General features: G+C 42.5%; 1 protein-coding gene across 5 annotated transcripts in view; it reads right to left on the bottom strand.

Moving 5' to 3' along the window:
* nf1a (neurofibromin 1a) overlaps positions 1-27571 on the bottom strand; it is a 92817-nt gene that overhangs the window by 34555 nt on the left and 30691 nt on the right. For 3 of the 5 annotated variants that reach the window (XM_089013177.1, XM_089013181.1, XM_089013180.1), the window contains 18 exons: positions 26834-26971; positions 26629-26742; positions 23622-23701; positions 20877-21000; positions 18217-18463; positions 18061-18134; positions 16696-16779; positions 16058-16441; positions 15271-15410; positions 15054-15176; positions 14500-14583; positions 14291-14407; positions 9996-10177; positions 6310-6521; positions 4737-4898; positions 4453-4550; positions 3641-3776; positions 20-82 (listed from right to left, as the gene is read on the bottom strand). In XM_089013177.1, the coding sequence (XP_088869303.1) occupies positions 20-82; positions 3641-3776; positions 4453-4550; positions 4737-4898; positions 6310-6521; positions 9996-10177; positions 14291-14407; positions 14500-14583; positions 15054-15176; positions 15271-15410; positions 16058-16441; positions 16696-16779; positions 18061-18134; positions 18217-18463; positions 20877-21000; positions 23622-23701; positions 26629-26742; positions 26834-26971 (2562 nt within the window). The remainder of the gene's footprint in view (positions 1-19; positions 83-3640; positions 3777-4452; positions 4551-4736; positions 4899-6309; positions 6522-9995; positions 10178-14290; positions 14408-14499; positions 14584-15053; positions 15177-15270; positions 15411-16057; positions 16442-16695; positions 16780-18060; positions 18135-18216; positions 18464-20876; positions 21001-23621; positions 23702-26628; positions 26743-26833; positions 26972-27571) is intronic. The other 2 variants (XM_089013178.1, XM_089013179.1) reach the window with 2 other exon arrangements.

Here is a 27571-nt window from a genome sequence, read left to right as displayed (position 1 = left end):
AGAGAATCTCCAAACTTACTGCTTTTTTGTTTTCCTTTTTTTCTTTTAGAGTTGCCTTATTCAGTAGAGAGTGGCAAGTAGCCTACAGAACAGAGACGAGTACAATCATGGTCACAGAACCAGCTATACATACGTACATATCTCTACCAATTGTCTTGTCAATGACAGAAAAGATGCGCCGCAAATCTATTTGTTAATTGGCAAGGAAGCGTGTCATGCACACGCTGTTGTTCAGCTGGAATTCAGTGGACTCTTTGTGTGTGCCGTATGAGCTGCATTAGGAAATTCCAAGTAAAAAATGTGAAACCAAAAGGCAAAAAAGCAAGATCGGTGAGCAAGGACAGGATCTCTGTTCGGGTGTTCACTTTAGCATCAAATTCAATACCTGGACAGCCAACGTAAAGTGCAGCAGTTAGAGCAGTGGTAGTGGCAGCAGTAGCATGAATCTGCTCTGATTTTAGGCTAAATGTGTGGATGCCATCATGGCCATGTTAGACTCTTGGGCACGCTCTTGATCGGTTATTTTTATTTTGCTTTTTGAAAACATTGGCCTTTAATTAAAGAGGTCAGGTATTTTTAACCAAACAACATGACATTTTAATAGGGATGTACACCATTGATATCCACTGCACAAGTCGGTGGTTACCGTATACACACACTCGTGTCATCAATCCATTTTTTTAACTATAGTGCTTATCGATGAAAAGGTTTCTTCGGCCGTCATCTGTACTTCTTTTAACTATTCCCTTCAAGGACAACCGACGTCACTTTTTTTGTTTCTTAACTGACATCAGAAAAACGTTTTATAGCATCTAAAATACCCAAAACGTGCAGGCTGATATTTTTATTCAAATGCAAAACACCAATAAAACACCACTTAAAGTGTCCAAAATCTGCAAAAAATTGAGCTGCGAATTGGGCATTTTCAGAAAGTCCCGCCCCCAGTTCGTGACGTCACGCCAAGACGTCTTGCATTGCTGAAAAATCAAAACAATGGCTTCAGATTCGGAGAAGATGCTTTCTTGTTACACATCCAGTTATGAATATGATTCAAATAGTTCTGAAGAGGAAAGCATACAAGTTTGCCATCGATTAAAGATTTTTTTCCGTGTCATTTTGAGGCAAATGGGCGCACCCAAAAATGGCGATCAGCTCCCGTGAGGAATGAATCAGCCCGTTTCCACAGGCTGATAAATTCCTTCCGTGGAGCTTGGACGCCCTCTTCTGGGTGCAATATCAAGGTTTTCAGACAAACAGTACGGCAAAATACATTGACGTGATGAAGGACTGCTACAATGTGTCTTTTTGTCAGTCAGGGGGGGGGGGGGGGGGTCCTTTCACGACGTAACGTGAGGACTCGTCACCAACTCAAAAACAAGACTTCCTGAATATTCAGCGCGAGTCTTAAAATGTAAAATATAGCTCTATGCGCTGGAATCTTTGTAAAATACGCTCAGTGGAAGTCATTTGAAGCCATTTTACAAACTATGGACACAACTTGTCCGGAGACGTCATTTGTCCTTTAAACGAATCTGATCACTTCTTTTGTCTGTCTGATTATGTTCTATGACTGGCCCTGATTGCCCCATTCACTCTGGTGGTAGTCCACTGCTTCCCCCAACCTTAGAGCAGGGACCTATCAAAGCAGGGTCTGGCACCACCACTTCTGTCCATTAGGGATATATATAGGGCTTTTCGGATGAGAAACAAAAGGTCTGACACCCTCAAAGAAGTACAGATGACGGCTGAAGAAACCTTTTCATTGATGGACCACTCCTATACCACTGAAAGCTTACACAGACGTATAGTGCTTATCATATTCAGGGTCACAGAACGCTATTGCTAACTTGTTGAAAAACTGTCCCCTGGTCTGGTCGCCAATCTATCATAGGGTAAAAATGAACATCTTTCACACTCATATAAAACGGAGTAGAGATTGAACCCTCCCTGGGGGCACAAAAGTCAGGTGAACAAACAATGACAGCCCCAGTGATTTCAGGAGAAAAGGTTAATGATGTTTATTATATGCAAAGGACCACCCCCTGAATAAATTTAGTTTTCTGTGAGCTACTAAAAAATATATACAGTGATACCTTGGCTTACAAACTAAACGGGTTCCCAGAAAGGGTGTGTAAGGTGAAAAGTGTGTATTGCAAACATTAATTTCCCATATTAAACTATTAAAATTAGAATAATCCATTCCCGGGTCCCCATAAAACATAATTTTCAACTAAATAAGCTTTAAAACTACAGACAATATACCCCATTTTATGTATAATAAATGTGCTATTGTGTTGTAATTAAAGAAATAAACTGTACAGTATAATAAAGTTGTTTTATTGACCTTTGTGATGGTCGTTGATGGCTTGATGGATTGGATAGCTTTTTGCATAAAGTGTCTCAAGGAGCTCTGGGTTGTACATTTTAGTGTTGTGATATTGCAACAGCAACAGATGCAGGCAGACACACTAAAAACTTCATTAATAGCTGGTTTCCTTGCTTGGATGTTCTCTTTAAACTGTACAGATGGCTTGTGTGGGTTATTCGTGGAGCCTGATTGATGGAATATTTTAACCTTGCAGTCTACACTCTGCCTTTCAATAAAGTTGAAACAAGTCCAAATTTCACTGTGTTTTCTATCTATTTTTTCACCATTTCAGTTTAGTTTAGTTTTTTTTTCCAATTTTGTTTTTTGTTTCAAGCTCTGTCGTCTCCCGTTAGTGTGTTTCTGTAACCCTTCCCCCCGCAAATTGTTGCGTGTGTCCTGCAGCGGGTGTCCCCTCGATCCTCTACCACGGATCTTGACCAAACACATGCGGCTTTAACCGAAGACTAGGGGCGGGGAATAGAGGAAAAAAAAAGGCGGCTGCCATTTTCAGCTTTGTTCACTTCAGAGATCGAGCTCCAAGAACCGGCTCGTTTGCGAAAGACACATCCCTCGTTGTGGCCCTCCGTGTGTTTCCCGAAAAAGTCTTTGTATGCCAAGATTACATTCTCGCCAATTTAAGGTTCGTAAGGTGAAAAGTTTGTTAGCTAAAGCCATCGTAAGCCGAGCTATCACTGTATATTTATTTGGGTTATGAGGATGGTTGCTTCGAAAAATGACTCCCATGATGCCCCGAAAAAATTTGAGAACCCCTCTCCTTTCAGTTTTGTCTTTCTGCTGGTTGAGGTGAGAAAAGGAGAATGTTGGCCGCATTGGATTTATCAGAATCAGAAAGTGCAATTCCAGTTGATTCAAGATGATTTCTACTATGAATGTCTTTTGTTTTTATTTTAATATTTCTCATGTTGTAATTTTTGTCACAGATCACGCTGATGGCAAAAATCCAGAAAATAAAGTCAATTATAGTGAGGCGATGCTTCTCTTGCTTGTCTTTCAGGGGGTTATAAAAGATGCGATTATAAAACCTTGATATTGTGGGATTAAATCCTAATCACAAAAATGGGCCATATATCTAAAAAATATGAACAACTATGAAAGTATGTGTGTGATGGAAAGAGCAGCAAGTTCAGCAGCATGAGAACATTGGAGAATGGAGAAAGCGGAAGCTTGAAATGGATAAATGACAAACGGATTCTTAAGAGCAAGGTTAGAAAGCTACGAGTCAAGAATGTATTGAACATGGGGGGTTTATACCTGGTAGAGACAGTGGCAGACGCTGCGAAGCTGAGGTGGAAACTCGTTGGATGAGCCGATGATGGCATGGAAGAAGCGTTCAGTGATCTGCAACAGGTTGCTCTGATTATCTTCCAAGTTCTCACCTTGTTCCAGTCTAAATGAGTCAGAGGAAGAAAAACAACACATCAATTATTCCTACATTCTGTTCTCGTCAGGACAAAGTATCCAACTTTTAAGAAAAACAAAATGCCCCCAAAATTCTCAGAATAGTTTTAGTAACAGAATACAGTGATACCTCGGCTTACAAACGCTTTAGCTAACGAACTTTTCGCCTTATGAACATTAAATTCTCAAGAATACAATTTTGGCATACAAACTTTTTCGGGAAACAAACGGAGCGCCACAATGAGTGATGTGTCGTTCGCAAACGATTTTTGCGAGCGTTTTTTTTCCCCCCTCTATTCCCGGCCCCCAGTCTTCGATTAAAGCCGCACGTGATTAGTCAAGATCCGTGTTAGAGGAGGGAGGGGACAGAAACAGTTGCAACATCATTTATTTTAAGTTAACATTCCGCTGCCAAGCAAGTTGCAGATAGTGTGTGACAAAGGAGTCCCACACTTAGCACGACAACTGAACGGTTCCGCTGTGTTCTGTCACATTGCTCTGTGTACTGCCGGCAAAAAAAAAGAAGCAAAGTGGATAGACCACAGTACCACCATCTGTATACATTGAATACATTAATAGTGAATTATATTTTTCGCTGTAATGTTTCTCATGTAGAGAGTAAAATTAATTTTTAGGGACTGGCCCAAAAAAAAAGAGGTTCATACCGAGTGGAGTCCACCTCAAAGATGATGTGTTCAGGGGTTGAGATCACTCCTTTTAACAAAGGTTCCAGTAACTTCTGCAGGTATGCTGCTCCATAGACCTAATATACCATCAAAAGGAATACAACAACAAAAACATGTTTACATTGTTGGAGTTGGAAACTAATGCTTATCAGATAACATAACGTCATAATACATACAATACAATGACAACAAAAGTACAATTTCTATGAAAAAAAAGGAATGTCCAAAGAAAATTGCCTGCAGTTGTGAAGTTTCCTTCCTACCTTGAAACAAAAGGTCATTATTTTGCTCGCCAGGCTGTTTCCCCGAAAAAGGGTCTGCATGGAGTCAGCAAGCTCCACCTCTTTGGAGAACATATTCCATAGTAATTGGTAGAGGAGGTGACGGGAGTCAAACAGTGTCACCAGGACTCGAGCAAGTTCATCCTTAAAACACAAATTATGTTATTAGTCTTGAAAATGACATGATAGAAATGTTTTACAATTGCCTCTCATAAATTCACATTTGTTTTCCATAAAAACAAAAAATACATCGTTTTAGACATTTCAACACATTTTTTTGCAATCCCAAAATGTGAAAGTGCTTTCTGAGAGTTGGCGGTCTTCAAACTGCTGGCAGGACTTGAATAAAGCCTTACTTCAAGCCCTTCTGATCAAAGCCAAGCCCGTCCGCCCATGTAAAAAGTTATAAGATGCGCACCGTCGGGACATGCACAGGAAACAAGCCGTTCTTTTCCAACAACTGCTGCATTGCTGACATGGCTTATTCATTGTGGATTTATTTATGTGCTGTCCTTGTTTTGTCTTGGGGGTTGTTCAGTTACTTCAGGGGTTGGCACCCAAAATGTTGAACAAGACACATTGGACGAAATCAAAAACCTGTCTGGAGCCGCACAAAAAATTAAAAGCTTTATATAAGTCTCATAACGAAGGCAGAACATGCGGTATGTATATTAGCCTACTATCAAAATGACTAAAGTGTTTTTAAATACAAAAGCCTTCATGATTAAATTAAATGCTTAAATGTGGAGAATGATGCACCACATAAATATTGTTGTTGGATGCCAGTTTACGACAATATGAATAAATTAGTGTGTTTTATTGCTTTGAAATTTTAGAAATCCGTTTTTGAGTGGTAATTTTTCATCTTGCCCTTATTTGGGCAACATAGTGCAATAAAACGAGCAGCATCATGTTCGCAATAACTTTTTGAAATAAGCGGCAACTTTTTTCATGAGTTACGCTACGCTCCAACCCATTGCCGCCCGGGTGTGAGGAAGCATGTAAACCCGCCCGTCGTCCCTTCGTGGGGATGGCACACTCAACAGGAACACGTTGCTTCAACGGGAGCGATGGGTTTTTGTTGATTGGTAATTATATTCAACCTGCATTTAATTAAATACATTATATTTGCCTGATTTTATAGAACGTGTTCCAGCAATTGGAATTGGGTTTGTAATAATCAAAGTAAATTTAGTGTTGTAAAGGGCTAGAGAGAGAGACAGTAATCCCGTGTTAATCGGGGTTAATGGGGACCAGAACCCCTTGCGATAGGTGAAAATCCGCAAAGTGGGGATGCCCCCCACCTCCATCCCGAGGAATTTGTGTGCAATCGCTTGACTACCAGCAAAAACGTAAACAGTATTTATACTTCATATATTTGAGAAAGACTATAGGCGTACACACAACTAGTGATGTGCCTGACTGTGCCGAGGCGTGCGCCAAGTTAAACAGGTGAAACAATTTGCGAAGCGCCATTCGAGGTGGGGGACTCTTTCAGAGTGGATGATCCATAGAAATAACTGCCAGTATGCATGAACGCAGCGAAGATTCTTACCCACTGGGATCCTGGAACAACATTAGCCAGTGCCATGGCAATAGGAAGTTCTCCCTGGTCTCCCATCATCGTGACCAGCTCAACCAGCCTTTCAAAGCGGTCAGCCAGCACTGTCTCAGCAAGTGTGTCAAACTCGGTTCCCTGCTGCAAGATCTTTGTCAACACTTCCATGAATGTGGCTCGAGTTTGAAGATCTTTATGGTAACCCAGACCTAAGCATTCAGAGATTGGAAATTTAAACTATCCAGTAAATAAATGTCATTAACTCATTCACAGCCAGACGATGTGAAAAAAATGTGTCCACACCGGTGCCAGGGTTTTTGTCATTACACTGAGTTTTACGACTACATAAACATTAAATGCAGAGTAAGAAACCACAGACTCTCTTCTGTCATCAGAAAAAAAGAGTTAATTCACAAGTTATAATGGTCTGAAGTTATCTGAGGTGCAAGTGTGGGCGGATGTACAAAAGGAAAATGCTGCCCCCTCGTCGGAGGGAAAAACATTGCCAGCGGTTTGACCAGCGCTTGGTCGGCACACCCACGCGCTGCAATAAAAAAACAAAACCTGAACAAATTTGGGAATGGCCTCCTCCATGAGCCAGCACCTTAACATTGTGGAGGGGTTTGTGGGTCACAATAATCCTAGGAGCTAAATTATCTGACCCTGGCAGGGTCCCCCATGACAAACAGGGCCTAAGTGAGGGTCTAGACAAAGGACGGCTCAACCGGCCCTTTATATGAATAAAATAAATTGAACCAAGTTTCCCTTGTCCGGAGCTGGGTCAAAGAAGCCTTTCCCTGGAGCCAGGTCTAGTGATGGGGCTTTTTGGCGAGCGCCCGGCGAACCTGCCAAAGGTGTCGGCTGTGAAGTGAGCTGGGCGGCAGCCAAAGCCTCGAATGTGGAAAGGATGTGGCATATCACCTCACTTGCTGGGAAGGACCCCGAGCTGATGTCAGAGGTAGAAAAGTTCCAACTACATACAGTATAGTCGGACTTGCCTCCACACACAGCCTGGGTTCTGGTACCAGCCCTCTCGAGAGAGGTTGGACTCTCTTTCAATCTGGAGTTGCCCATGGCGAGATGCGTCGAGCAGGTGTGGGCATATTCTTTGCCCCCCCCCCCCCCAACCACCCACTCCAGTAGACGAGATATTTGCTTCCCTTCCTTTTTTTGGGTGGGGGATGGATTCTGACTGTTGTCTGTGTATATGCACCAAATAGCACCTCAGTGTACCCATCCTTTTTGTAGTCCTTCGAGTGTGTGCCGGAGAGTACTCAAGCTAGGGACTACCTTATTCTGATGGGTGATTTCAATGCTCATGTGGGGAATGAGAGTGAGACCTGGAGGGGCGTGATTGGGAGGAATGCCCCCGCCCCAATCAGAACCCGAGTGGTGTTTTGTTATTGGACTTATGTGCTCAACATGGACTGTCTATAACGAACACCTTGTTCAAACATAAGTGCACTTGGCACCAGGACACCCTTGGGCGCAGTTCGATGATTGACTTTGTTGTATCGGCGGATTTGCGGTCGCATGTTTTGGACACTTGGGTGAAGAGAGGGGCAGAGCTGTCAACTGATACAAACTGGTGGTGAGGAGGCTCCGATGGTGGGGGATGATGCCGGTCCAACCAGGCAGACCCAAACGTATTGTGAGAGTTTGATAGTGGAATCCCCTGTCAGAGGGAGTACGAACTCCCACCTCCGGAAGAATTTTGCCCATGTACCTGGGGAGGTGGGGGACATTGAGTCCGAATGGACCATGTTCCGTACCTCTCTTGTTGAGGTGGCCAATCGGAGTTGCGGCTCGAAGGTGGTTGGTGCCTGTCATGGCGGCAACCCCGTACTCGCTGGTGGACACCAGCAGTAAGGGATGCCCTCAAGCTGAAGGAGTCCTATCGGGCCTTTATCGCCTGTGGGATTAGCCAAGCGGAATCCATCTTTGGTGGTTTCCCAGACAAAAACTCGAGCATTGGAAGAGTTCGGTGAGGCCATGGAAGCCGACTTCAGAACAGCTTCAAGGACAATCTGGTCCACCATCTGGTGTCTCAGGAGCGGAAAGCAGTGCACCACTAACATTGTGTACAGTGAGGATGGGGATGCTAACCTCGACTCGGGACATTGTGAGTCAGTGGGCCGAGTAGTTCGAAGACCTCCTAAACTCCACCAACACTTCCTCCTTGGAGGAAGCAGCGTCTGAGGACTCTGAGATGGTTCACCAATGTGGTTAAAAATCTCCTCGATGGCAAGGGCCCAGGGGCAAATGAGATCCGCCCGAAGTTCCTCAAGGCTCTGGATGTTGTGGGGCTGTCTTGGTTGACACACGTCTTTCATCACTTTGCTGCTGTGAAATGTAAATTTCTCCACTGCGAGACTAATAAAGGCAAATTCAATCCAAATCCAATCCAATCGCGTGGTCATCGGGAAGAGTGCTATGGATTGGCAGACCGGGGTGATGGTCCCCCTTTGTAAAACCAGTGTGTTCCAACTACAGAGGGATCACAATCACAGCCTCCATGCATGGGAATTAACCCAACCAGTCTATATGTGCTTTGTGGACTTGGAGAAAGTGTTTGACCGTGTCCCTCGGGGAGTTCTGTGGCAGGGTGCTTCGGGAGTTTAGGGTACAGAAACCCCTGATACGGACCGTCGGTCCCTATACGACCAATGTCAGAGTTTTGTTCGCATTGGTGGCAGTCAGTCAGGATAGTTTGTGAGGGTTGGGCTCTGCCAAGGCTGCCCTTTGTCACGATTGTGTACATAACCTTCATAGACAAAATTTCTCAGCGCAGCCGAAGTGTTGAAGGGTTCCGTTTAGGTGGCCTCAGTATAGCCTCTCTGCTTTTTGCAGATGATGTGGTACTGTTGGGGCCTACAAACGGGGTTCTCCAACTCTCACTTGAGAGTTTCGCAGCCAAATGTGAAGCGGTTGGGATGGGAATCAGCACCTCCAAATCTGAGGTAATGATTCTCAGTCGAAAAAGGGTGCCATGCTCTCTCTGGGTCGGGGAGGAGGTTTTGTCCCAAGTGGAGGAGTTCAAGTATCTGTGAGTTTTCTTCACGAATGAGGGTAGGAGGTGCGGCATCTGCTGTGCCTCGGTCTTTGCACCGATCTGTCGTGGTGAAGAAGGAGCTGAGCCAAAAGGTGAAGCTCTCTAGTAACCCGTCGCTCTACATCCCAACCCTCATCTATGGTCACGAGCTATGGGTCATGACCAAAAGAACAAGATACAAGCACATGAGCATAGGGTGTCCGGGCTCTCCCTTAGAGATAAGGTGAGAAGCTTAGTCATCCGGGAGGGGCTTAGAGTCAAGCCACTTCTCCTCCAGATAGAGGAGACAGATGAGGTGGCTCGGGCTTTTGATTAGGATGCCTCCTGGACGCCTCCCTGGTGAGGTGTTCCGACAATGCCCCACTCGCAGAAGACTCCGGGGACGACATAGGACATGCTTGCGTCACCCAGCTCTCCTGGGAACGCCTCGGGATATGCCAGGAAATGCTGGTAGAACTGGCTGGGGAGAGGGAAGTCTGGGCTTTCCCTATTGAAGCTGCTGCCCCCGCGACCCGACCTTGGATAAGCGGCATATAATGGATGGATGGATGGATGGATGGATTCGGTAATGGCAGTGAACGAGTTAAGCAAAATTCACTCAATGTACAGTGTGAGCCTTAATCAGACTTACCAATAGAATGCATGAGGCCACTGTCAACATTAGCATTGAGGAGGTTAGACATGGCCAGGACAGTGCAGTGGCGAAGGGAAGCCAGGCGGCGTGACATGCCCCTTTTGCATCCACCCACTGCCTGACCCTCATCCTCTACCTCACTGCAATCATTGAGCAGATTCATAAAAAGGGTGAAGTACCTGCACGACAACAATAAATATTTTAGAAAATTATTCATCTCATGCACTTACAGAGTACAGATTGCCCACATAATATTCCACGTATGAAGTGAAAGTTATTTTCATATTTTTAGTCATAAAAAAATATTCGGTTGATTATCCACTTAATTTTACTTGACCAACAACAGAATATATCACATTTATAAAGTAAATTTATAGAGAGTAAGTATACAGTATGTGCTTAGTTTGTCCCACTTTTAACTGTAAAATGAAGATAGTGTGTTGGTGATGTAAAGATAAAAAGGAACACAAGTGGAGCATGCAGAAACAACCTTTCTGATAGCGCTTGCACTATCACTTGTTTTGTTTCGTCACGCCTTCATAATTCTTGTGGTCAAGGGGACTCAAGCACAATTTAAGCCTTTTTGGGTTTGATTACAACAGTGATGTTATTACAACAAGTGATGAATTTCATGCTCCCATGACACAGTAACAAAGGTAAAGTAAGTTGTGGCATCAGAGAATGCGTAATTACTTTTTTGGTTTATTTTTAATCAAAGTATTCATTATTGCAACTTGTGAGCATCATGCAGAGACTTCATGCTGGTTTTTTGTTCGGGTTCCGTGGATTGTTTGATGGGACAAACAAAAAAATCAAATATAGCACTGATCTTTTCAAATTATTCAGTGAGAACTGCAAAAAAGTCACTGTTCCACTTTACTCTCAAAGCCCAACGCTAAATGACTATACACTGTTCTGCGTATAATTTTGTAGAACGGTATAATACATTTACTACTACCTTTGATGAAATGTCACACGGCCAATGCGGCTGCCATTCAGGGTTAAAAGGGCTGCTCAAGTGCAATTGGGTATATCGGCGATATGCATTATAGCACTCAAACGTCACTAATAAGCCTAACAGAGGTCAATATTGTAGGTCATGCAGAGCGACTGTGGAAGACCTTGTGGATTCCTGACAGAATTGAGTTTGAAATTAGCAATATATACAGTCAGTTCAGAAAGTATTGAGAACACTTCACTTGTCCCGCATTTTCTTATGTTACAGCCCGATTGAAAAAAATGAATACATTCCTCAGAATTATACACACACATAATACCCCATGATGAAAAGGTTTCTTCAGCAGTCATCTGTACTTCTTTGAAGGTGTCGGACGTCAGCGAACTAAAATTTGCCGGTAGCTCTGGCCCTATATATACAGTATATCCCCACTGTCCAGAGGTGACGGTGCCAGACCTCTGCTATGATAGGTCCTTGCTCTAAGGTTGGGGGAGCAGAGGACCATTTCCTGAGGCTACACTGATTGCTTCTATTGTCTGACTGATTATGGCCGACCACTGGCCTGATTGCCACATTTGCTCTGGTATCACCTCATCAGTATAACTAAGCCTGTGTGGTAACGATCTCAGGAGTGTGTTGTAAAACGATCCAAATTAAACCTAACACCACCATGGCGATTTAGTGATGGGTTTTGCTGTTTTATGAAAATAGCTTCTTTTACTCCCCTTTCAAACCATCTATTTTCTTTCACGAATATTTCAACCTCATTGTCGTCAAATGAGTGGTTGCTAGCTTTTAGGTGCACATGTACTGCAGATTGAGGCCCACTAGCATTATCCCTGCGTTGTTGATAGTCTTTTTTTGAGAATTTGTTTCGTCTCCCCAATGTATTGCTCTTTACAATCTTCATTTCTACAATGTATTGAATTAACTACGTTACTTTGTTTTCCATTTAGCAGCCTATCTTTTGGATGCACTATTGCACTATTGTCTGAAAGTGTTTATCGGTTTGAAATAAGTAGGAATTTTGTGTTGCCCAAAGGACCCTTTGTAGTTTTTCAGAAACCCCTGTAATGTAAGGTACTGCTACTCCTCTCATTTTAATATCTTCAGGATTTTTGGTTTCATTCCCTATTCTTTTCTTTTGACATTTGTTAAAAGACGACTGAGGGTAACCACAGTTAGTGAGCGCTCTCCTGACATGTTTTGACTCCTTTTCTCTATCTTTGGTGCTTGTTGGTATTAGTTTAGCCCTATGCTGGAGGGTTCAGATAACTCATAGTTTGTGTTGTAGTAGGTGGATGGATTAAAAAAGTAAGTATTGGTCAGTGTCCGTGGCCTTCCTAAATGGACCACTCCTGTACGACTGAGAGCTTACAGAGGATACAGAAAATTTTCTACTACTTTGAAGGTCCCAGTGAGCACTGTGGCCTGCATCATCCTTAAAATGGAAGAAGTTTGGAACTGTCAGGATTCTCCCTTGAGCTGACCGCCCGCTTAAACTGAGCAATCAGGGAGAAGGGCCTTCATCAGAGAGGTGACCAAGAACCTGATGGTCACTCGGTCAGAGGTCCAGCCTTCCTTTATGAAGAGTGGAGAAACTTCCAGAAGGACAACCATCTGTGCGGCAATCCACCAATCAGACCTGTATGGAAGAGTGGCCAGGTAGAAGCCACTTCATAGTAAAAGGCACATGGTAGCCAAGATTGAACTTTTTGGCATAAATGCCAGGCGTTGTGTTTGGAGACCAGGCGCCGTCCCTACACTGAATCATGGTGGTGGCACCATCATGCTATGGGGTTGTTTTTCAGCAGCAGGAACTGGGAAACTAGTCAGGATTGAGGAAAAAATGAATACAGCAATGTACAGAGACATCCTGGACCTGTTCGCTGTTGACCTCAGACTGGGATGGCGTTTCATTTTTCAGCAATCTGAAGCACACGGCCAAAATATCAAAGGAGTGGCTTCAGAACAACCATCTCAATGTCCTTGAGTGGCCCAGAACATCTCCGGAGAGATCTGAAAATGGCTGTACACCAACGCTCCCCAACCAACCTGATAGAGCTTGAGAGATGCTACGAGGAGGAATGGGAAAAACTGCTCACATATCGGCGGGCCAAACTGATAGCAACCTATTCAAAAAGACTTGAGGTTATAATTGCTGCCGAAGGTGATTCCTCAAAGTCTTAAGAAAGCGTTCTGAATACTTATGCACAGGTATTTTTTTATTTTTAATCTTCATTTCCTTTCGGCTTTTCTCTTCAAGGGGTCGCCATAGCGAATCAGTGTCCTCCATCTTCAGAGGTTTGATTCACGTTTGTTTTGGCCAAGCTTTTACGTCGGACGCCCTTGCTGACACAACCCTCTGTATTTATCCGGGCTTGGGACCGGCAACATAAGACAAAAATACCAAAACCTCTTTCATGTTGTCTTCAAGGGGTATTTTGTGTAGAAGTCTGGAGGGGGAAATGCATTCATTCCTTTTTTCAACAGGGCTGTAACATAAGATAATGCGGACTGACTGTGTATGTACAGAACTCAGAGTATGTGTTGTGGTATACTTAACGGAACAGTGCATTTTTCATAAATGTGACAAAATATAACAACAATATTGGAATTATGACGATGCCATTTGTGATGAGTCCAGCCACTAAATATCTCACCCTTTGTTAGTGTGCCATTCTGGTGTGTTTACCCACAAATAGCTCATTATTTTAGCATGAAAAGCCATTCCTAAATGTTGCTTCATATGCTTTTTAGAATGAAACCACAGATGTGAGAAGACAAAAAAGCAAAAACGTTAATTTCAAAGAAGCCTGTTCGCCTTGACATGTATGTATTCAGAAAAAGAAATTAGATATCTTCTTCTTTTGACTTCAAGACGGCGCCGCGAGAGTGGCTGCCTTTCCAGCAGCTCATGTATTTCGTTTTTCTACTTTCATTCCTTTCATCACTTTGCTGCTGTGAAATGTAAATTTCTCCACTGTGAGACTAATAAAGGCATATCCAATCCAATATCCTTAATTCATCTCACATTGGAGAAATTCCCAAAAGCTATTTTTTACCAGATTTTCAGGGAATGTAATTAAATTTACCTATGCTCTACTGCTGACAACAAAACCACAGAAAAGGGTAGAATCAAACGTTTTCTTCCCTTTGTTGCTATTGGATTCGTACATTGAGGTAGATTTGGTTTATCTATCCAACACAATATTCGGTGGATCAGTCAAAATGTTCAAATATGTAGTTAGCTCCAATGAAAACGGCTGACAGCAAATGAGTTCAAGGCTCGTGTAAAACCCGGGAGGTACAAGTTCAGGAAATGCATTCTAACTTGAGAAAAAGCTGTGATTTGGCCTCCATTAGCTCCACTCCATCTCCCTCCTCAGGTTGCAGAGGAAGACCAGCAAGCAGAGACACAACTGCCTCCATACTGGCCTGGTCAAGATCCCTGGATCACACACAGACAGGCAGGAAACAATATACGTGTGTCACCAATACTGCAGCCAAGGAGGTAAGGCACTGTGGGCAACTAAGTTATACCTTGTCAAACACTTAATGTCATCATCAGCTGCTTGATTGGAAGTTCCCATCACCCAGTCAGTCAGGTATTCCACCATCTTATTCCTTAAAACAATTAAAAAGCAACTATCAAAACTAACTGCGGAAGCAGATAATTGTCGCTGTACGGCCATTTAATACATGCATTGCTCGAAGGAGGGGGTGGCATGAATTTATAACCCAATTTCTCACTGTGGCGACCCCTGGGCAACTTCACTCGGATATCATCAAGGGGCAACTACATCAACGACCATCACAAAGGTCAATAAAATGACTTTATTAGACAGTATAGTTTTTTTTCTTTAATTACAATACAATAGCACATTTATTATACATAAAATAAGGTAGATTTTGTGTAGTTTTAAGGCTTATTTAGTAGAAAATTAGGTTTTATGGGGAACCGGGAATGGATTATTCTAATTTTTAACGGTTTCTTGTGGGAAATAAATGTTCGGCAGACGAACTTTTCATCCTACACACACTTTCTGGGAACCAATTAAGTTCGCAAGCTGAGTTATCACTGTACATTGTCGTACCTGAATTTCATCTCCTGGCAAAAAGACAGGTCATCTCTTCTCTCCATCATTACCTCGACTAGCTGGCACAATTTGGTTTTGATCTGGATAGCATGTACCATATTTCCAAGAATGCGAACATACCTAAAAAAACACAGCCCGAAAAAAACCAAAATCTGAAGTCAGTTGCCGAGCACGTGCCACACCGTATTGCAAGTTCAGTGCAGTTATTTCTGACCTGACAAGGTTAAGCATCATGGTCTCAATGCTAGCCTGTCCTAAGTGTTCAGAACTTCCCTCTGTGTGGTTATCCAGCAGGTTCTTCATTATTGCAATTGTCTGTTCCACAAATTGGGTGTTAGCGTCATTGATAGGAACCTGGAAAAGAGCACCCAAGGAGGATATGTCAAATAAAAACAAATCTCTAAGAGCATCAAAAACCACTTGGTGCAGATGGCAGCAGTTCAGTTCAGTTCAGCCATGTTTTTGGCTCAGCATTATTAGCCTCAATGGCTAGTTTTCAACCACCTTTAATTGTAACGAGCATGACTTATTCATGTTGGTTCCTGCATAACACCGTGTTACAGGTTGATGTATTGTTGTTGTTTTTTTGGAACACAGGTGCAAAATGACAACTGAAGCGACAGGTGTACCATTGAGGCTACGGTGTGTTCCAGGAAATAATTGACAACAGCCCTTGGTTACACCTCCTACAATCATAGCTCTTCTCACTTGTTTCATTCAGATCGTGAAAAATCTTCAACAGTCAGGTCACAGACAGTTCAACACAGATCAAGTGTTTTAAAAACTTCAAAGTCCCCCATGAAGTTACAATATGGCTGCTATAAATATCTGAAAAATATTTGTCAAACTTTGTAAATTAGCTAGAATGGAGTTGCAGAGAAATAAAATGGCACGTGTGAAATAATCTCATGGTAAATGCTCCGTTAATTGTGGCCATCGAAGCTGAACAAGAACTCAAAAGTAGCAGATTGGATAAGAGGGTTTTGGAAGTCTCCACTCACCGAACCCTGTGTGTCGAAGAATTTACCAATGCTGTTCCTTAACTTATTGAATAGCATGGGGTACAGGGCAGGGCTAAGCTCCAACCCCAGCAAGTCTTTCACGTTGGTACGGACATGAAGGCCGACTCTGTCATGTCCACACACCAGCAAGGCAAGCAGCCGATCGATAAATCGACTGACTGGTGTGTCACTGGAAGCTGACGAGCAGGAGGCTGAGGCCATGGGGTTGGAAAGCTCGCACGGGCCCATGGAAATCATAGAATGCTTGCGCTCACTCATAGAACCCATAGGTGGGCTATAGGTGGCAGGCCCAGGCGTGCTGCGTTGCTGGAGGCACACGCCGCCCAGGGCGCAGAGAAAGCCCGTCATGTTGATCCACTCCTGCTGTTGGGAGAGGACACAATCAGTGGCGGCACGAGGGGCTCCCACACCTCCACCATACCAGAGTGGGCCCCGAAATATCACATTGCAATCTTGGTGCAAGTGTGGATAACAATGACCGGTACGCGCTTCATTGCTTGAAAGTGACTCTTGTTTTTAACAGAAGATACACAACCCTACTAATGTACTGAAAGAACTTTCCCTTCAAATACAACAGAAACATATGTAAGAGATTGATTCCCTCGTAGAATACCTACCTGCCCATCATCGCCCTTGTTTTTGGGGAAATTTAGGATTTGTTTTGTTGCTTGGTCCCATTTAGCATATGTGTCCTCCCATGCCTTAAGGCGGAAAAAACACACACACACACACACACACACACACACACACACACACACACACACACACACACACACACACACACACACACACACACACACAATATTAACAGGACTGAAAAACCATTAACACGGTGACTTTTTGAAGTAGAGCCTTGGTTCACAAACAAAACCTGGTAAAAATACATCTTTGCTTCACTGTTTTGAATACGGTCTGACGGAGGTAAATGCATTTATTTGGCCACATTGTTCAGGATAAACATTATAATAGTGAGTGAATCAGTGTGGATATTGCTTTGCTTTCAATATAGATGAAAGAACAAAGACGTCGTGTTTGGTTGGAGACGTGTGTCACAGGCACCAGGAGATCATTAAACAAGGGAAATGTGAGATCGCAACATGATCAAACGCTGCACAACGGAGGTGAAAGGTTACAACATGACCAACACTGAATCGGTAGACGCAACTTGCAGTAGATCAATACTTTTGAGTTCATGGCAATTAGGGTCGCGGGGGGTGCTGGAGCCCATCCCAGCCGTCTTCGGGCACTAGGCTAACTCTCTGAATTGGTTGCCAGCCAATCGCGGGACACACAAAGACAAACAACAGTCACTCTCACACCCAAGGACAATTTGGAGTGTTCAATCTGCCTGCCATGCATATTTTTGGAATGGAGAAAACCCACGCGGGCCCGGGGAGAACATGCAAACTCCACACAGGGAGGTTGGACCGGGTCTTGAACTCACAACCTCTGCACTGTGAAGCCGGCGTGCTAACCACACCTATCGGGCCGCCCTTCATTCAATAGTCAACGTGTGAATATCGTGACAGTATATCGTGGGATATTTTTGAGTGCTTGAACACAAGTCAAGCATTTTTTTGGAACGTGTTCAGCTTAATATGTACGACATGGATTCACATGCATCACGAAACTTGATGGAATGTTATGCATGGTTTGACGGCCCATGTTCAGCAACTTTAAGCAACTCTAATCTCGCACCGTTGAAGGAACACTTCTCCAACTAGATTTGTATTTTTCAGGAATGAAGGGTTTGACAAATGTGCATCTGAATGAACTGGTTAGGTTTGGTGCCTTTAACAAGTATAAAAGTCATTGAGTCGGGGAGACTAAGGACAAATTGAGTGTGTGAACCAAGATTCCACATAAATTAAATGAGTTGCCAAATATGTTATCGTTATTACTGCGTGCATTCACATTACAAAAGGGGCTGTTTTTTAGTTACCATTCCTCCGGTCATTTGCAAAATATGTGAATCACTTCACCTCAATGTTTCCTGGTGTGGGATGATCGATCCTCCTGAGCAAGGACATGACTCTCTTTTGCAATGTAGAGCGACCTCGGGGCACAAACAAATATGTATAAGTGGTCACATGATCCTGGTTTTGGTCACTACAATCAGTTTTGTTTTCACGACTCACCTGTTCCCATCATGTTGCTTATGGAGGTAAGTTCACTGAAAGTGGCATAGTTGGGCAGGATGGTCTGGACGGACACCTCGTCGGCAGCACTACGGATGTCGGCCTCTTCACAAAGGTGGCGGAAACATGACATGGCAACTAGTACAGCCTCTGTGTCTGAACTCCACAGGAACATATAGAGACACACTTCAAGCTTGGTCTGAGCCTGCCTGCAGATTGGAATACTTCCACCCATGGTGGCACATTCCTGTTGCAAGCACAAAGATATGCATTAATCATAACTGACACGGACGGTATGATACAAACCTATCCATAAATACCATTACAGTTCAACCAACAACACTGCATCATTGAAGAAATTAAGCCTTTCTCAATACTTTTGATTGATCGAATGGTCAGTAATCTCTAAAACTAACATCAATTGACATCACCATCAGTGGAGATACCAAATTGTGACATAGGAGGTTCCGTCCAGACGCCAACAATATGCGTGCTTGCAGTTATATGAAACACATTAGGCAGTGTGAATGGAAAATGTTCTTTCTACACAGCGATGGGGAATTATTCCCTTTTTAGAAAGCACGGCTATGTGTTGACGAAGCCTGACACATATTATTTATTAATGGCTAACTCAAATGGCCAGAGCATTTTTGACAATGCATTAAATGTCACATTTCCAGTTTGCAAAGGTCTCGCAACTTAGCTATTAACCTATATTTAAACCCTAAGATGTGCTTATACAGTATATAAAGTTGTACCTAAAGTAGGACCGGTAAATTTGACATTTAAAAACATACATTAGTATTAGGGATGGAGCAGTATTCCAAATATCTCGGGGTACCTCTGTTTCAAAATTCTCCCAATAATGTTGTGGGAAGTGCCAGCGTACATGGCATTGGTTTACCAGTAACCATCAGAAAAGTGGAAAATTGCCAGGTCAGTTTGAATACCATCCTACAAGGAATTCTGTGCGAGTCTAATTAAAGGCTCATCTCATTTTGCTATTTTTGGCACATAGCAGCCATACAGAGAGGAGGAAAAAGCTGGGAAGAGACTTGAGATCCACCCTCAGCCTCTTGACCTATGACTGCCCGGCTTGCTTCTGTCAGCAAACCCACTAGCTCCTTTCTAAACTAAAAATAACCTCCAGTAACATCTCTTAGAATGTCTGGGGAAAAAAGTCAGAAAAGAAAAAGAACTGACATGAAGTGCAATAAGTCATTTGTCTGTCAATATGCTGGATATTTTTAGATGTGTTTTGCTCGTCTTTTTTCATATGCTAATTTGAATATATCTGTGTATAAGAATGTGACTGGAAATGGCAACAGTTTTGTTTCATGCTACTGGCTTTCACTACCTGAATTTTGTTCTGATTTATATTTTTATAAAATACCGTGTACATATTTTGAAATAAATTGTAGACATGTGTGTATCATGATTTAATTACTTGATATGGCGACATTTAATGCAATTGTTGACAAAATGCATTTTGTTTAAATAGTTTTTAACGTTTCTATATTCTCAACTCAACCATATTTCAAACAGCCACCGCTGCATATAAAGTGCTGTAATAAGAATCATATACATCACAATCAAGCAATAAATTAGTAACAAAGGCGGTAGTAAGCACCACGCAGTAAAACTAAGATCACTTTCATAAAACTCCAAAGAGTACAGTGAGTTTTGAGACTTGCTGAACGTTCGGTGGGAGGTCATTCCAGAGAGAGGTACCAGCAAAAAAGGTTGATTCCCTCTTAACCCCTTTAGTTTTTGGTACTTTTACTAATGTCAGGACTGGAGACCTGAACTACTCGGCAGGTGTGTAGGGGTGGTTGCGTTCGGAGAGGTAAGGTGGCATGAAGTCATTTAAAATAATTCATTATTTAAAAAATTATAGAATCTTAAAAATAAATCTAAAATGTATAGGGAACCATTGAAGAGATGCCAGACTAGGAGTTGTTCTCCTCATGAGTAGCAGTCAAGAGGTGGTCAGCGGCATTCTGGACCAGCTGAAGATGCTTAATGAAGGATTAGCTGACTCCAAAATAAAGTGCATTAGAGCAATCACGCTATGATGTGATGAAGGCCTAAACCACGCAAGAGTGCTACCGCCAATGCCCATCAAGTGCTGCAAACGGGTAAACAGAATGTTATCTATTGTATCAAATATTGCAGTCAAATCCAATAAAACCAGACACACATATTCTCCATTGTCATTTGCCAGGAGGATGTCATTATTGACCAATCTGTTTGACATTTTCATAGTTGTGTTCAGTTATTTATTTTTCCATCCTGATCACTTCATTTTCCAGACCATATTTTCCCACAAGTGACTGTTCTCACAGCGCTGTAATTGTAATGTGGCCTTAATGTTAAGATATCATACCACAGTTAGTATTTCTTTTTATTCTATTGTTTTGCTGACAAAATGGGAGTGGGCCAGTTCTCTACTTTACTAAAGAGACACGGTAGCGACAACCATTTCTCAGTAGATGAGTTTTGGATTGTCAGATAGTTCGCAACAGAAGACACGCTGCAAAGTATGTCTTTAAATATTAACTGTACAGTTACAGGTATTACCATTGTACACAATTTCCATCAAATATACAGGCACATATACAGCAACCAGTTGCTTTATGCTGCAGTAGGGAAAACAGTACCTTGTTCTTGAGCAGAAATTTATTCCTGCAAATGAGGATCTCTCGCAACCACTTGAGAACTTCGGTGCCGTTGACCATTTGCTGGCCAATCAGTTTGCGGCAGATGAGGAACTGCACCTGTGAACTAATGGATAAGCGTGTGTGTGATAGGTGCCTCAGTAAAACAGCTCAAAATTAGGCTTGACCTGAGGGCCTGTACTAAGCAAATAGGCTTTTATGAATATGGTGACAATTTTCTTGCTGGGTGAGACCGACAAATACATTTGGCTAAACCCTCTGCACCACGTAATGTCCAATCCTGTGCGTTTACGGTCGTGTCACTTTACAGATGCATTCCATGGACGTGAAAATGTGCATTTCTTTTTGTAATTGACATTCGATTATTGGCACAGCACACATTATGATCTCTCACATCACTGCACACTGAGTGGAAACCGCTGCCTTAGAGCAGTGTTTTTCAATCATTTTCGAACCAAGGCATATTTTTTTCATTGAAAAAAAAAAAAATCCTACAGCACACCACTATCTGAAAATGCTGGGGAAACAGCTCATGTTAAAGGGCAACCGACGTCACTTTTTTGTTTTTTAACTGACATCAGAAAAACGTTTTATAGCAAAACACGCAGGCTGATATGTTTAGTCAAATGCAAAACACCAATAAAAATGACTTCAAGTGTCCAAAATCTGCAAAAAATTGAGCTGCGAATTGGGCATTTTCAGAAAGTCCCGCCCCCAGACGTCTTGCATTGCTGGAGAATCCAAACAATGGCTTCAGATTCGGATAATATGCTTTCTTGTTACACATCCAGTTATGAATATTTTAAGCCATCTGGACTGCAATGTAACGTCCCACAAAAGAGGCAGAAAAATGGCGACCAGCTCCTGTGAGGAATGAATCAGCCCGTTTCCACAGGCTGATACATTCCTTGCATGGATCTTGGACTCCCTCTGCTGGCGGTTTTTGGATGTAACACAAGGGTTTAAAAAAACAGTACTGCAAAATACATTGACGTGATGGAAAGACGCTACAATGCTTCTTTTTTACGGTCCTTTTCTGACGTCACGTGAGGACTCGTCACCAACTCAAAAACAAGACTTCCTGAATGTTCAGCGCAAGTCTTAAAAGGTAAAATATAGCTATATGCGGTGGAATCGTATTAAAATACGCCCAGTAGAAGTCATTTGAAGCCATTTTACAAATTATGGAGACAACTTGTCCGGAGACGTCAGTTGTCCTTTAAAACGTGTTGTATTATTTCTTCAAACGTTTTTTAAACATTGAAAAACAATGGAATATTGTACCACATTGAATAGGTACCAAATAAACAATACAATATTTGGAGAACTTGCTCAGCGCCATATTTTTCATCTGATTTTAATTTTTCATTTGTGCTTTCCTCCAATACTGTACCAATCCTTTTTCCCATCTTGAGTCTTTGCGCACGTACATCCGACTTATGACCGTGTTCTGTTCCGACCAACCGATCGTATGTCAAAATGGCCGTAAGTTGAAATCGGTGTTCGACCGGTGGCCCTCTCCCCCGCGGGAGAGGGTCACTCACATCGCGGCGCTGTCGTCGCGGAATTCTCGTTGCGGCGGAACTGCGTGTCTGAAAGCTGACGCCCGACCCGCCTCAGCTCTAGTCCTGGCCGCGGCCGGCGTTGGAGGACCCTGCCTCGGCCTGTGCCATCGTGACCCGGCCGTACGAAACCGACCCCAAAGGCGCCGGGTCCTCAACTCTCTCCCCATCGGCGGCGGGGGTAGGGGGTCTCAATGTCTCGACCTGTTCAATCTCAGTGCTTTCCTCCCTTTCTTTGCAAGATTTCCATCGGATGAAGTGGATTTTCTCTTTGGGGCTATGTTTACGGACTTGGGTAAAAAAATTACAATGTACAACAAGAGATGTTGCCTAGACGGTATCTGTGTAGCTACTGAGTGTAGTCACGCGGTAGATTGCTGTGCGAGAGTGAGATGCTTGCTGGCTGGCCAAAATTTGCCATACATGTTGTCGGGCTGCTAGCGCGTTGCAGTGCCAGGTGTAGAATTAAAATTTAAAAATAGGGTCTGGCGGTCGTGGTAGGGTCTGGCTAGGGTCTTTTACATTGGAAAATTCGCTTCAGACTTCACCTTTGCTGCATGTTTCACAGAACAGACATTGCAAAAAGAAAACATCTAACTCATTTTTACTGCTTGTTCTATTTGCACAATCTTCAACAGCCATTCCAACTTAAAAGCAACACAGTTCATTCTTATTTAGGTTTGGCGAGTTGATGTATCACGTTCACTGATCGTTCGTTTCACCATGATTTAAGATTAGCATTAGCGTCACTCATCGCCACCGCACTGTTATTGTTATGGACAGAGAACGTACGCAAGAACTGTCAATGTCAAGTCATATCATGTGATTTGCTGGACAACTGTCACTCAGCACAGCAAATTGATACAGAATGAAAAGTTAGACTGCATTGTAGAGGACTGTTTTCTTGACCACTGAGAGTGTGTGCATTTGCGCATCTTAGAGGGAACATTTGTGAAATTGCATCTCTGGGAAACGCAAATCGAAATGAAGATACCTTTAGTTGTATTGCCTCGCGTGACAAACGTCTTCGGTTGTCTCGAAGCATAAGGCAATTAGCTACCCACTGCCACTCTCTACCGGTATGGAAGAGTACTACACGATTACATGTGGTACAGCGCACAGGCATTAAAAACACCAGGGTTTGAAAAAGACTGCCTTTGAGTACCTGATATCCCAGAAAGTCTCGATCGGAGCATCAGGATTCCACTGTTCAATGGACTCTGGCTGGTGCAGTACTAAAAGGGCCTGAAGAGGGTACAGAAAGTGCTTAAGAATGAATGACTCTCTGTGTCTTTGTTTTGTCATGTTATTTGTTGTTTAGTTTTTTTTTTTGTTCTTCTGACTTCAAGACGGCGCCGCGAGAGTGGCTGCCTTTCCAGCAGCTCATGCATTATGTTTTTCGACTTTCATTCCTTTTATAACTTTGCTGCTGTAAAATGTAAATTTCTCCACTGCGAGACTAATAAAGGCAAATACAATCCAATCCAATCTAAACAGTAGGAGAAAAAAGAAAAACCAAATGACAAAACCACAATGAGAAAGGAAAGTTTTTCAGACAATTGCAAGACCATTATTGATCGTTAAAAAATTATCCATCCATTTTCCGTAACCTGAACCTGAGGAGAACATGCAAACTCCACACATGAAGGCCGGAGCGGGCCGCGAACCGGCGACCTCGGCACTGTGAAGCCAGCGTGCTAACCACTCGACTACCAGGCCGCCCCGTTAAAAAAATAAATAAATAAAAAAAATACAAATTCCGAATGATTGTAAACATGTACAATCAGTAGAAAACACCCATAATGCATGTCTAAGGAAATGTAGGTGTTTGCGGGAGCATTATTGGGCAATTTAAAAAGTAGCACATTAAAAGTATCCTATCACCCTTCAAAACAAATGTTTTGGCGGTTTTATATGGAAATAAAGTAACTTTTATATGAAATAGAAAATATCACTTGGGCGGAAAAAAATAGCGGACTTCCGCGAAATAGCGGACGTCTGGGATCCCTGACTAAAGTGGCTGGCATTTGTGATGCAAATGTTTGGTTTCAACTGTGTCATGCATCAACATCTGTAACAAAAGGAGCTTTGTTTATTTTCTTGTGTTCTGGATGGTGGCACGTTTCGCAGGTCTGATTCCGGACATCTGGTGTGGCTGATGCATGCTGAAGATCATGTTTCATTGACCAATGGTAGCCAAGTATTGTGAATATGACCATGTCATTTAGCGTTTATGCCAGGGGTGTCCAAAGTCGGTCCTGGAGGGCCGCCGTTCTGCCTGTTTTCCAGCTCTCCCAGGAGCAACGCACCTGATTCAAATAATCAGGACCATTTTGATGCTACTTCAGAGCTGGCTGATGAGCTGATCATTTGAATACAGACTTTACACACTGTCACATGGTGTTTCTCTATAGCTGCAGATAAAATAAATATCATTGTTATTTTGGTTTTCCTTCCTACACAGTGGCACATTTTTCCTCTGGCAAACCAATGCACTGCAAATCCATGATGTTACACACTAACAAAGCAATGTTAAAAATATTGTTTTTAAAAATATGTTCACTAAAGTGGAGCAATTCTACCAACAATTCTATCAGTCTTAGGATGACGTCTGTGTAAGCTCTCAGTCGTACAGGAGTGGTCCATCAATGAAAAGGTTTCTTCAGCCGTCCTTTTTTGAAGGTGTCGGACATTTCGCTTCTTATCCAAGAAACTTCGTCAGCAAACTAAAGTCTTACTGGTAGTTTAGGCCCTCTATATATATATCCCTACCTCATTGTCGTCAAATGAGCGGTTGCTAGCTTTTAGGTGCAAATGTACTGCCGATTGAGGCCCACTAGTATTATCCCTGCGATGTTGATAAAGTCTTTTTTTGAGAATTGTTGAGTCTCCCCAATGTACTGCTCTTTACAATTTTCATTCTTACAATGTATTGAATAAACTACATTACTTTGTTTTTCATTTGGCAGCCTATCTTTTGGATGCACTAATTTTTGCCTTAAAGTGTTTATCGGTTTGAAATAAGTAGGAATTTTGTGTTGCCAAAGGACTCTTTCTCGTTTTTCAGAAACTCCTGCAATGTAAGGTACTGCTACTCCTCTCCTTTTTGTATCTTCAGAATATTTGGTTTCATTCCCTATTCTTTCTGTCTGACATTTGTTAAATGACCGCAGAGGGTACCCGCAGTTTGTGAGTGCTCTCTTGATATGTTTTGTCTACCTTCAACGCTAGTTGGTATTACCCTATGCTGGTTATTTGTTTTGTAAAGGGTGGTTAGAATCGAAAAGTAAGTATTGGTCAGTGTGCGTAGCCTTCCTAAAGACTTCTGTTTTTAGCACTCTGTCCTCTTTTATAATTACTTTACAATCCAAGAAGGCTAGTTGGTTCTCTTTAATGTCCTCACGAGTAAATTTAATGTTGATGTCTACAGAGTTGAGGTGATCTGTGAAGGAGTGAATTTCTTGTTTTTTAATTATTACAAAAGTATCGTCCACATATCTAAACCAGTGTCTAGGTTTTGTCCCCGGGAAGGATGTGAGGGCCTGTTTCTCCATCTCTTCCATGTACAGATTAGCCACTATGGGTGAAACTGGTGAGCCCATCGCACAACCATGAATTTGTTTGTAAAATTTCTCCCTAAATTGAAAATACGTAGTATTAAGGCAGATTTCCAATAATTGGCAGATGTGATCCGCTTTAAGTTTGGTTCTTTCATGCAGAGAAACGTCCGCCAGCAGTCTCGTCCTCACCACTGAGACTGCTGCTGGGGTTGGGACAGATGTAAAGAGAGAAGTCACATCGTATGATGCCAATGTTTCCTCATATGAGGTCTTTGATCCTCTCTACAAACCTTGTGGTGTTCTCTACGTGATATTCTGTCTTCCCAACCAACGGAGCTAAGATAGTTTTTAGATATTTGGCTACATTGTAAGTAGAGGAGTCAATGCTAAAAACAATGGGTCTGAGGGGGAACCCTTCTTTATGTATTTTTGGCAGGCCATAGATAAATGGCGTGGCCTCTCCCGGGTATAATCTAAAATACATCTGTTTGTCTATATGTTTACCTTTTTCTAACTTTTGGAGACAGTCTAACAGTTCTTTCTTGTATCTATTGGAAGACTAGACATGCAGTTAAAAAAAAAACAAATAAAGAATAATGTTCATGCTCAAACCTCCATGGCTTCTTGTGAGAGTTGGGTAGTGTTGACGAGAGGCACTAGTTGCACCAGACCAATTATGAGCTCAGCTGTGCTACTCTGCATGTCTGGAGCGTGCTTCACAGGGTTCTACAGGACAAAAATGTGAATCATACATTCTTGTCCAGCTAGAATGGGCCATGAACCTTTCTAAATGAAAGTAAGACCGATAACCACTCACATGCAACATGAGCTTGGGGTCAGCATGGATTAGTTTGACCAGAGCAAGCAGGAGGCACTTGTAACTTCTTGTATCCAGTTCGGTGGTTTTCTCTTTGAACTTAAGGCTGGTTGTCATCTTCCCCTTGAAAGTCAAACTCTGTATGATATACCGGTGAGAAAAAGGTCAAGATTCAACACCGTAACAATGAATTAACAACATTGACGACAATCTCAATGATGTCAAGAGTACACTGGTCATGCTCAGCCTTCCGTGGATCGGAATATTTGAGGAAGCGGAGAGTCCACCCAAGCGTAAATTCCACAACCAAAAACATTTCGGTAAAAGGCCTACTTCCAAAACTGTGCCTGAAATACAGCCTTTCAGATTTTGAAGAAAACAAAGCGATAATTTGTGTTTGGTGATCCATATAATGGATGGACCACATGTACACTTGTGTACATTCATACTTTACTTAGACTGCAAATCCAAGGGCCCTGTTTTTATTCAATGCAGACGTTTTCAAGAAACGCATATTGAATTCCCGCCGTATTCAATAAATCAAATAAATGCAAAGATCACATGAGCGTCATTATTTGGAGCTTGCATTACATTTGTGAACAAAATGAGCTTCATTATTTGGATCTTGCATCATATTCGTTAACAAACCCAATCAGTATTCCAGGGACAAATTGATTCTGAGAAAATAAAGTCCAGTCATCATAAATTTGGTATTTATCATAAGAATTTGCATACTTA

The sequence above is a fragment of the Hippocampus bargibanti genome, linkage group LG14 (assembly GCF_051943395.1).
Source record: "Hippocampus bargibanti isolate YZ-2025 linkage group LG14, ASM5194339v1, whole genome shotgun sequence".
NCBI lineage: Eukaryota > Metazoa > Chordata > Actinopteri > Syngnathiformes > Syngnathidae > Hippocampus > Hippocampus bargibanti.
This window is presented reverse-complemented; position numbering and strand designations above follow the sequence as displayed.